General features: G+C 33.4%; 1 protein-coding gene and 1 non-coding gene across 2 annotated transcripts in view; one reads left to right on the forward strand and one right to left on the reverse strand.

The window, feature by feature from the left end:
- Positions 1-12595, reverse strand: part of STARD6 (StAR related lipid transfer domain containing 6) — a 37513-nt gene that overhangs the window by 18355 nt on the left and 6563 nt on the right. The window contains exon 5 of the mRNA XM_058277758.2: positions 5099-5225. Within this exon, the coding sequence (XP_058133741.1) occupies positions 5099-5225 (127 nt within the window). The remainder of the gene's footprint in view (positions 1-5098; positions 5226-12595) is intronic.
- On the forward strand, positions 11065-11196 carry LOC111764470 (small nucleolar RNA SNORA31). The gene has a single exon (XR_002797064.1). It is a non-coding gene; the product is annotated as a small nucleolar RNA SNORA31 (small nucleolar RNA).

A 12595-nucleotide genomic window follows, 5' to 3' on the forward strand; every position in this document is an offset into this window, starting at 1 on the left:
CACAATTAATGTAATTTGTGGACTATAGTTAATAGCAATATTGTAATATTCTTGCATCAATGTCAAAGAAGGCATTATATCAATGCTAAGTGTTAATAATAGGGGGTATGGGATTTTTTCTTTTGGACTAAGGAAAACGTTCAAAGATTTACTAGGGCAATGACTGCACAACTGTGTCATGAAAGTGAGAACCACTGAGTGCACACTTTGGATAGACTATACAAGGCATGGGATTATATAACACAGTGAACCATGTGGTGGAGAAGGACTGTGGTTAACAGTACAAATATGAGAGTGTTCTCTCATGCTCTATAACAAATGTACAGTATTAATACATAGTGTTAATAATAGGGGTGTATGGAAAAATATACCAGATGTATGCTTTGGACATATTTAGCAATAATAGTCAGATAATCTGTAACAAATGTTCCACAATAATGTAAGGTTTTGATGGCGGGGTGATGTATTGGAATCATGCACATTATGCATAACTGTTTTGTAAGCTCACAACTTCTATTATTTAAAAAATGGATAAAACATCTAGGCAGAAGATCAATATGGAAATAGAAAACCAAAATTCTAAACCAATAATACCTAAAGATATATATATATATCTGACATATATCTATATAACCGATATATCTATATCTATAACAGATATATGTATCAGATATTTATATCTCGAGATAGAGAGAGAGAGAGAGACTACTTTAGCCAATAGCAGCAGAATACACATTCTTCTCTAGTGCATATGGATCATTCCTCAGGATAAATGACATGTTAGGTCACAAAACAAATTTCCATAAACTCAAAAATATTGAAGTGATACAATATATCATACCTGACCATGGAATAAAGCTGGAAATCAATAACAGAAGGAGAAAGGGAAAATTCACAAATATGTGGAAATTTAATCAATGCACTCTTAAACAACCAATGGGTCAAAGAATAAATGAGAAGGGAAATTAGGCAATATTTTGAGGTGAATGAAAATGAAAACACAACACACCAAAACTTATTGAATGCAGTAAAGAAAGTGCTGAGAGGGAAATTTATAACTCTGAATGCTTTCATTAAAAAAGAAGATCTCAAATCAGACACCTGACCTCAAAACTTGGAGGATCTAGAAAAAGAGAAAAAACTAAACTCAAAGCAAGCAGAAGGAAGGAAATAACAGTGATCATGAAACATAGATAAAGGAAATAGAGAATTAAAAAAAAAACCAGAAGAATCAACAAAATCAAAAGTTGGTTCTCTGAAAAGATCAATAAAATCGACCAACCTTTAGCTAGATTGACCAAAAAAAAAAAAAAAAAAGACAGAGGACAAAAATAATATCAGAAATGAAAAGGATGACATTACTTATTGACTCCACAGAAACAAAAAGGATGATAAGGGGATACTTTGAATAACTGCATGTCAACAAATTAGATAACCTAAATGAAATGGAGAAATTCCTAGAAATAAACAAACTTCCTGCCCTGACTCAAGAAGAAATGTAAAATCTTAATGGACCAATAACCAGTAAAGAGATTCACTCAGCATTCAAAACTTACAAACAAACAAAAAGGCCCAGAACCAGATGGCTTCACAGAGGAATTTTATCAAATGTTCCAAGAAGAAATAACACCAATTCTGCTCAAATTCTTGAAAAAAACTGAATGCAGGGAACATTCCCTAACTCATTCTGTGAGGCCAACATCACCCTCATACCAAAGCCAGATAAAGATACCACAAAAAAATTACAGATAAATGTCTCATGAATATAGATGTAAAATCCTTAACAAAATATTAGTAAACCAAATCCAATAGCATATTAAAAGAAAGGGATTTATCCCAACTGTACAAGGGTTTTTAAACCTAAGAAAATCAATTAATGTAATATACCACATTAAGTGAATGAAGGAAAAAACACACATGATCATCTTAATAGATATAGAAAAGAGATTTGACGATATCCTAAAATGCTTCTTGATAAAAATACTTAGACCTATTCCTAGAAGGAATTTCCTCAACATGATAAGGGCATATGTGAAAGTCCCACAGCTAACATCATATTCAATGGTGAAAGACTGAAAGATTTACCTCCAAGATCAGGAACAAGACAAAGATGCTTACTATCACCACTATTACCAACATTGTGCTTGAAGTTCAAGCCAGAGCAATTAGGCCAGAAGAAAAAATAAAAGGCATCGGAATTGGAAAGGAGGATATAAAACTTGCCCTATTTGCAGATGGCATGATCCTACATACAGCAAATTTTGAAAAAAAAAAAACACAATAAACCACTAGAACTAAAAAACAAAGTCAGCAGTATGGCATGGTACAAGATCAACACCAAAAATCATTACATTTTCTCTACACTAATAATGGGCAATGTGAAAAAGCAATAAAGAAAAAAAATTCCATTTACAACAGCAAGTAAAAGAATCAAATATCTAGGACTAAATCTAACAAAGAATGTAAAGGACTTATACGAGGAAAATTAGAACACATTGCTGAAAGAAATAAAAAAGACCTAAATAAATGGAAGGACATTTCAATTCAAGGATTGAAAGACGAAATATTGCTAAGATGTCATTTCTACCCAAGGCAGTTTACAGATTCAACAAAATCCCAGTAAAAATTCCAACCTCTTTTTTTGCAGGAATGGAAATGTTAATCATCAAACTTCTATGGTAGGGGTAGGAGTCCTGAATAGCCAAAAGCATCTTGAAAATGAAGAATAAAGTTGGAGGACTCTCACTTCCCAATCTTAAAATTTGTTACAAAAGCCACAGTAATCAAAACAGCATGGTACTAGCACAGAACATAAATACAGACCAATGGAATCAAATAGAAAGTTAAGAAATCAACCCTCACACTTATGGCCAACTAAGTTTTGAAAAGGGTGTCATGTTTGCTCAATTGGGTAAGAATACTCTTGTCGGCAAATGGTGCTGGGAAAACTAGATGTCCATATACAAAAGAATGGCATACACCATATACAAAATTCAACTCAAAATGGATTGAAGATCTAAATATAAGAGCCAGAACTTTAAAACTCCTGGAAGAAAACATAGAGAAGCATCATCTTCATGACCCTGTGATAAGGATAAGTTTTTTAGACTTTACACCCTGAGCAAAATTTACAAAAGAAAATATTGTTAAATGGGACCCTCATCAAACATAAAAACTTTTGTGCATCAAAGGACTTCTTTATCTTTAAGTAAAAAGACAACTTAAAAATTGGGAAAAAATATTTGGAAACCACATATCTGATAAGTGTTTGATATTGAGAATATGTAAAGAAATGCTACAACTCAACAACAAAAAGACAAAAAACGCCATTAAAAATGGACAAAAGCTTGGTATAGACATTTCTCTAAAGAAGATACACAAATGGTCATAAAGCACATGAAAAGATGCTCAATATCCTTAGCCATTAGTGAAATGCAAATCAAAACCACAATGAGATACTATTTCACACCCCTTAAAATGGCTACTATAAAAAAAAACAAACATGAAAAGTACAAGTGCTGGAGAAGATACAGGGAAACAGGTCAACTCATTCATTGTTGATGGGAATGTAAAATGGTGTAGCTGCTGTGGAAGACAATTTGGCTCAGAAATTGTTCCTCAAAAAGTTAAATATAATATTACAGTATAAGCCAGCAATTCCTCTTCTAGGTATATAACCAAAAGAATTGAAAGCAGGGACTCTAAGAGATATTTGTACACTGATGTTAATAGGCCATTATTCACATTGCCAAAAATGAAAGCAACCCCAATGTCCATCAAGTGATGAATGGATATTCATATAATGATATATTATTCATTTGCAACAAGGAGTGAAGTTCTTATACGTGTGACAACATGGATGAATCTTGAAGACATGGTGAATGAAATAAGCAGATACGAAAGGACAAATATTGTATGATCTCAATGATATGAAATAATTAGAATATGCAAATTCATAGAGTTAGAAACTAGAATATAGGTTACCAGGGGCCAGGGCAGGAGGGAGAGATTGGGGAATTAATGTTTAAATTATACAGAGTTTCTATTTGGAGTGATGGAAGACTTTTGGTAATGGATGCTGGTGATGGTAGCACAATATCATGAATATAATTAGCAGCACTGAATTATATATTTCAATGTAGTTAAAAGGACAAAATATAGATTTTATATGCTTATAGAATAAAATTTTTAAAAACCATGGGGATGTAAAACACAGACAGTGAACCCTAATATAAAGCATGGACTATATTTAATAGTACAATTAAAAATGTTCTTTCATCAATTGTGACAAATATACCACCACTAATGTAAGGTGTTAATAATAGGGTAGTATGTGGGAATTCTGGATTTTATGCATGATTGTTCTGGAAACCTACAACTTCTTTAATTTAATATAAAAAAATTAAAAATTTACTCATGGAATGAATTAATTGGTCAAAGGAGTGTAAACATCTGCCTGGGAAGGAAGCAGAGAGAGGTCCTTCTTGCCTCTCTTATTGCCTTTCCCTTCTTCTCACCCTCCATGTCCTCAACTTTCTATTCTGATTACCTATATCTTTCTTTTGTCCTTGTTTTCCTTCTCTCTTCATCTCTGCTTAACAGAGATAAAGTATTAGAAAATGTTTCTAAAACTGCAACAGTCTATATAATATTATTTAACACTTTATCCTTTGTCTTAAAAAATGATTTTTATCTGGTCTTAAGCCTTCATAGTATGATTTAATTGTTCCTGTTATCAAGTTTAATATGACTAAGTCTACTGACTTCAAATTAACCAGGCATGCTTACTCTCTTTTCTTTTTAATCTAATTGGGGAAGTTAAATCCATGAATTCAGTCTCCTCACAAAGGCATACATCTGCAAAAAAGCTGACGTGTGAGATTCAAAATGTGGTATGTATTTACAAATTGAACAAAGCTAATTTGAATTAAATAGCTGACTAAAAAAGAGGGGTTATAAGGCCTTTATGAGGATTTCAATTTAATTTGAATAGAGAAAATACTAAATGTCAACATGAGTTCAATAAACTCAAATTGCTAAGATATAGAACTAAATACAAATTAATAGAGTAAAAATTCAATATTAAACAACTAATTACCGAATCAATCCTGTGTATCATATTACACCTTTTTAATGATTTATCCCATGTAACTCTCTGTTCAGGTACGAAAAGGAAATCAGATACTTTGCATGTTGACTCTGGAATTACTGCTTCAACACGATATCTAGAGTTAACAAATGAAGAAAATTTAACAGTTTAGTGTAAGCTGAAAATACAATGCTATAAATGTAAAGGAGTGCTAATTTAGCAAATAATAGTAAAGAAATAAGCCATGTATATTTAAATATTAGATAATTAATATACATCAATTTATTTCAAAAATATTTTTCTACAGTTGTGTTTATATGTTTCTTTTTTGTCTTTTTAAAAGGACTGCTTTCATTTTATTTATGATCATTCTAAAATCTTCTAATCAAATTTTACCTACTGTATTTATCATAAGCCAACAGTAATCAAATTTTGTATGGTTGTGCAATATCTTATAGTTCCAAGTCTTAATTTCAGGATGTAAAATGGTCTTTAGTAAAGGGGTAGACAAACCTTTTTGGTAGAGTAGCAGATAGTTTACCAACCCCATCTGGATGAACTAGTTTTGTCCTGAATTCATCTAAATTTTAATTTACAATAAACAATTTGGGCAATAACATTTGTGTGGATTTGGTTAACTACAAAAAACTAAGACAGTGTGAGAAAACTGGATTAACACCCACTACTTATAGCAGAAGGTTGTTAAATGAAATCTGAACAATATTGGCTATACTGTCTTTTCCCTGTTAATTGTTCTTTTCAGACGAAGGTGACAGGCTTGAGTGAAATCAAACTTTTAAACCTCTAAAAAGTTAAGATTTCTGGAGGAAAACCATATTCCTGTGGACCTTTGCTTTTATGATTTGGTAAACAAATAAGGAATTCATTAGAATATTTGTATGTTGGGTTTTTTTAAAAGATCAGAAGTTTCCTAATTTTCTCTAAGAGGTATTCTCAAATTTCCTTAGTTCATAAGGTTTCCTTCTTTTATATATACAGCATTTTTCAATGCTTATAATTAGGTGCTGGGCAAGACAGTGAGAAAACATCTTATTGTCAGGCACTGAAAAAAGAAGTTCACAATTTAGAGATGTCAGACATGAAATTTTGCTGTTTGCATTTACACTTAAACAATAGTATAAACTATTAAGTATAAAACTATTGTTACAAGATTTGCATATATTGCTGTGGGTTTTAAAAAATTATTATTAATCTATTCTCTTTAATTAGATTGTATATCTTTGAAGACAAAGAGTTTTAAGCTTTCAGTATTTCTATTAATAGCTAATATCTATTAGGTTTCTTTAGTTTTTATTTTTATTTTTTTTAAAGATGTATTTTATTTCTCTCCCCTTCCCCCCACCCCGGTTGTCTGTTCTCTGTGTCTATTTGCTGCATCTTCTTCTTTGTCCGCTTCTGTTATTCTCAACAGCACAGGAATCTGTGTTTCTTTTTGTTGCGTCATCTTGTTGTGTCAACTCTCCGTGTGTGGGGCACCATTCTTGGGCAGGCTGCACTTTCTTTCGTGCTGGGCGGCTCTCCTTATGGGGTGCACTCCTTGCATGTGAGGCTCCCCTATGTGGGGGACACCCCTGCACGGCAGGGCACTCCTTGCGCGCATCAGCACTGTGCATGAGCCAGCTCCGCACGGGTCAAGGAGGCCCGGGGTTTGAATCGCAGACATCCCATGTGTTAGATGGATACCTAACCACTGGGCCAAGTCCACTGCCTAGGTGTCTTTAAAAAAGCAGCTGTTCATCATATATTTATTGATACCTACTCTAAATCTTTTGATAAATTCTTTCATTGGCTAATCAAATATTTAGTGCTTATTGTAAGTATACCCCTAATAATAAAAGATTTTCTACTCTGGGAGAAGATGTGGCTCAAGCGGTTGAGTGCCTGTTTCCTACACAGGAGGTCCCAGGTTCAGTTCCCAGTGTCTCCTAAAAATAAAGACAAACAGCAAACAAACAAATGAAAAAAAGCAACTCAGGGGAGCTGATGTGGCTCCATGGTTGAATGCTGGCTTCCCATTTACGAGGTCTCAGATTCAATCCCTGGACCTCGGTACCTCAAAAAAGAAAAAAAAGGGGGGAAAAAAAGGAGAAAAAGGAAAAAGATTTTCTACTCTAATGTAGTTTCAGTCTAGTGGAGTACCAGGCATCTTATGATAAATGTTGAAGAGATAGAAAACATAAGAATATGATGGTAAGAAGAGGAACTCTGTATTGAAAATATTTTTGGAAGATTTATCTAAACTTTTTGTTATTTTTGACAATACTAGGGATGGGCAATATTGAAAGAGGACTTTTAGGCATTAGATGTTTTTTCTATTTTATTGAAGAAGATCCAGTCTTTAACTTTATGTAAACAGTACACCAAACATTTTTCTGAATTTTGCTGTTTTCATTTAATACTTTCTTTTAAGATGTATTCACATAAATCTTGTATGCTTATTTCAAGTTATGTTTATTATAGAAGTCTTATATATATATATGTATATGTATGTATTTTTTTTTCAGTTAGGCCAGTAAAAAGAATCTATTTGGGAAATGAGGGAAAGAACAGAGCTTGCTGAGAAATGAGAGGGAAAGATGGAAATACACACCAAAATTTGGTGCAGGCTCCTCTAGGCAGAGAGAGCAATATATATTTTTAATAAAAATTCTTTGTTAATTATATACATTACAAATATTTTTTCCCAGGCTACAGATTGTCTTTCTACTTTGTTTATTTCTTGTGACACAGAATTGTTTAATTTTAATGCAGTCAAATTTATCAATATTTTCCATTATTGTTTGTGCTTTTTATGTCTTCTTTAAGATATCCCTCCCGACCCCAAGATCATTATGATACTCTCATATATTTTATTCTAAAATTTTATAATTTTGTATTTCACATTTCGGACTTTCATCTACCTGGAATAGATATTTGTGCATGGTATGGGTTTGAGGTGTGGATCTAATTTTATTCTTTTAACATATGAATAAAAATTATGTCAGTATAATTTATTGAATAGTTGATTATTCCCTTACTGTTTTATAGTACCTCTTCTGTCACAGATCAAGATTCCACGTAAGCATGGGCCTGATTATGCCTTACATTATTGCAAAGCCAAACTAACATTTGAAAGAAGTTCCCCAGATATCTCTTGATTGGATTGGCTTATAATAATTCTAATAATACTCTATATCTATATTTACCTAGTTTCTTATACCTGGGCACTTAATAAATATTTAATTGTGTATGCTGGTATTCATAGTTAATAGTACTTAAACACATAGGCAATACCATGAAAATGCTAAGAGAGTAGCATGGAGAGTCAGCCTGCCTTTTCAAATTACAGCTCCAGCTTTTATCAGCTATGTGATCTTAGATAGGTTATTCAATCTAAGTTTTTCTCATATGTAAAGTGGAGACAGTATTATCTATTTCACAGTTCATGAGGACCAATCAAGTTTACTTATTTAAAGGACAGCATGTGGCATATATTAAGTGTTTACTGAGTGTTAGCTATTATTATTTCACATAAATTGATTCTTTTATGGCAGTAATACCACTCTGCTTTGCATCATAGGTATATGTTTCTCTCCCTTACAAAGAGTAAAAGTTGGATGAAAGGATAAAACATTAATTTTATTTTAAAGGGTTTTTTCCCCCTTGAGAATGTTACTAAGATTATAACGCTTATAAGGATATGAATATGGATTGTGACTGTCTTGATCACCACTATATTATTAGCACATAGCACAGTTCCTGGCACATAGAAAGTAGTGAATATTTGAATGTAATGAACAAACAACATAATTTTAAATAAATACAGATACCCTGTTGAAAAGATGGCTGGAAATCATGACTTTGTAAATTTACTTTCTTGTGAAAAGTCCAGATTTGTCTTTATAGTCTTCTGTACTTTTTTTCCATGTAGAGAAAAGTTACAATGCTTTGTACCTTTCTTTAGGATTGCCTAATTATTAAATATCATATTTTACATAAGCCTGTAATTTATCTGGAATTTAGATTGATGTAAGGTAGGAGGAAGAGATCTAATTTCAAATATTTATATTTTCCTGTTTCTCATTCATTCAACAAAGAGTACTTACTATGTGCCAGATATTGAGGATACAAAGATGCTACAAGCAAAATATGTCCTACCCTCAAGCTACTCTGTGATAATAATAATCAGACTATCATTTACTGAGTACATAATATGTGCCAAATATTGTGTTAAGCGCTTTTCAAAGAGTATTTCACATAATCCTCACTAACAACTTGCAAGACATAATTATTCTCATTTTATAGGTGAGAATATAGACTCAGAGACATACTTGTTTCAAGTCTGAATGATTCCAAAGCCAATACTCTTCTCATTATATTATACTAATATATGATGGGCTGACTATATCTGTATCTCTGAGATTTGGGTATGAAAATTTTAGGGGAGGAAAGAAGGCTTCTCCACGTACATAGAAGTTCATCAACATTTGAAGACTTGTGATTTTAAAAATCTACCTAAAGACAGGGGTTGGCAAAACTATGTATGGTCTGAGGTCAAATCTGGTCTTTTGCCTGTTTTTGTAAATAAAGTTTTATTGAAACAGTCATACTTATTTATGTATTGTCCATGGGTGATGTGCATTATAATGGCAGAGTTTGGTAGTTATAAAAGCAACCGTATGGCCTGCCAAGGCCTAAAATATTTACTATCTGCCCCTTTACCAAAAGTTTGCTAACTCTTGGGTTAGTCTGTCTACTCAGTGGCTATTCATTCATTTTGCAGCAACTTGCAAAAGTGAGAAAAATATGAGTTTTAGATATTATATGACCACAAGGCAGAAATTATTTAACTTCTGGAAGATTATAAAACAGTATTAAAGCTGTGTCTTGAGCAGAGGTTAGACTACTAATTTAAAAGGATTTTCTGAATTCACTAATTAGAGATGTATGAGAGTTACAGTCTTTTAAAAAAATATGTAAATAGCATGCCTCTTTGGAAACATAAAATATCTAAATGTCTTGAGCACTTGAGTCTATTACCCAATCAACAAATATTCAGTATCTCCTGTGTTTGAGACTCTTCAGAGAAATCAAGTTTGCCATATTTCAACCTAAGAATTCTATCAATCATCAAGATGCAACAGTTCTTTAGATATTTTACTAAACTCTATAATAAAGCTTTATGCTCAATTTAAGTACCTCAGGTCAAATAAAAAATATTTTAATTACTTTATTTTGTCTCTTTTCGTTTCTGACAAACTTTAACTGGTATCTGGAACAAATGACAATATGTGTGACATTATACCTTTTACAAATCATACATTTCATGAAGATTTCATGCTGCAGCGAAGAGTTTTTAGTAAATGTAGATTTGTATGAGTAGGTTAATTTTAACATGTCACTAAATCACCTTACAGCCTATTATGACATGGATGAACCTGGAGGACATTACATTGAGCGAAGCAAGCCAGACACAAAAGGACAAATACTATATGATTGCATTATTATGACCAATTATTTGGGTAACACATTGTATGACTCAAAAAAAAAAGTTATAGGGATCTAGTACATTTAATTGAGAAATGTATGTTTTATTCAATTTTTCTTTTTAGTTTTTAATTGTTTATATTTTCAATTATTAAATGTACAAAATAAAGTTAAAAAAATTTAAAAAACTTATGGTTGTTGTGATTGAGTAATGTCAGAAGAGCAACTAGGAGGGTAAGGGAACAGAAAATTAGTGTATAATATCTGCTTTTGCATATTAAAAATTGTAAACTTGAGGAAGCACCTTTAAGATGACAAGGTACTTAAAGGATTTTAATGATGTTATTTTTGGTATTTCAACTGTAATATTAATGAGTTAAGGGCAGGACTTCTAGAGTGGCTTGTGAGGAGGTCAGTATACCCTCTCCTTAGTGGCCCAGTATTTAAATGGTGAAAATTATAAAAATGCAGTCACTTAAAAGCTTCTGAGGCATCTCTGACAGACCTGGAGTAGTTAATGTCTGTTGCTAAGGTTTCCACTACAGATGCAAAAAAGAGAAGGTCCTTATGCTTTCTGTCTGTTTGGTTGTAGCAGCCAAGATTGAATGGGGAATATAGGAAATCATAAAAACATGGGGAAGGGGAAATAATCTTTGCAACTCAGAAATGAACTTAAAAACAGCAAAATAAAGAAATAAATAAGAGTCTCTGGAAACTGACCTAAGGGCATACAGCAAATGGAGAAATCTTTGTTCAAGAAAGTCTACTAAATCTATGTAAGAGAAGTGAAAGTTTGTGGCATTTTAGCTATGACCTGCTTGCAACCACCCCATACCGCCATGTTACAGAAATTCTTTTCTTGTTGGGTGCAATCAAAATAATAAGGGCTTCCTTTCCCCACCAGCTCCAAGTCTGGTGCTATGGTTTTACCCAAGAAGGGGCAGGTTATTGACTTTTCTCATTCCTGCAACTCCAGCTCATATTGTGAAAGCTCTATTCTAGCCAGGTGTTGCTGAGAAGACTGGATTTCCCTTCCCTTCCTCAGCTCTCACTGGTAGGCTCAAGGCACAATAAACTGTGAATACTGATTATTCCTTACAAGAAGAGAGACATGCTAAGAAGCTATAAAGACTGGTAGCACTTCCACACTGCCTGAGGGGGTTGGATTTTATTTCTCCATACAATGTAGAGAAATGGTAAAAAGAATAAGAGCGAGCTCCTAGAACCAAACAATTAAGAGAAAACTATTACGTACATGAAACTAATAGAAACAACCCAAACAGCAAGATCAGCCAGCAGTTTAATAGAAAAGACCAGGGAAAGAGATAGTCAAAATGACCCTTGTAAATTTATACTCAATCCAGGGGTCTGGAAGGCAGGCTGCCCCTGCTCAGGAGCAATCAGAGGGGATGTGCGGCAAACTTGAAAGCATTACCAAAGCCTCACACAGACAAATCAGCAAAGGGACAGGGATAAGGCTTAAGTGACTTAAGCACAATCTCTGAATGAGAGCTTGTGGTGGTTTGAATTTAATTCTTAAATTTAATCCATTCTTGTGGGTGTGGACCCATTGTGAGTGGGACTTTTTGATGAGGCTGCTTCAGTTAAGATGTGGCCCACCTCAATCAGGAGGGATGTGTTTTCATCCCATTACTGAAGTCCTATATAAGAGAATAAAATTCAAACAGATGAAAGAAAGCTATGGGAAGCAGCCAGAAGCTGCCATAAATGGAAATCAGAGGAGAAGGGAGAGACCTGGAGATGCTGCCCCGTACCTTATCACATGACAGGGGAGCCAGGGAGGGTAGGCAGCCAGTCCCAGAATGCCACAGTCTTGGGGAGAAAGCATAACCCTGATTAGGACTTTTCTTTAGTCTCAAAACCATAACCTAATTCCCATTGTTGAAGCCAACATATTTCATGGTATTTGCTTAAGCAGCCTAAGAAATTAGAACAGGCTAGACCTAGTGATTCATTTCTAATGAATAGAATATTGCAGAAGTGATGGGATGCAACTTC

Source organism: Dasypus novemcinctus, chromosome 16 (assembly GCF_030445035.2).
Source record: "Dasypus novemcinctus isolate mDasNov1 chromosome 16, mDasNov1.1.hap2, whole genome shotgun sequence".
Taxonomy (NCBI): domain Eukaryota; kingdom Metazoa; phylum Chordata; class Mammalia; order Cingulata; family Dasypodidae; genus Dasypus; species Dasypus novemcinctus.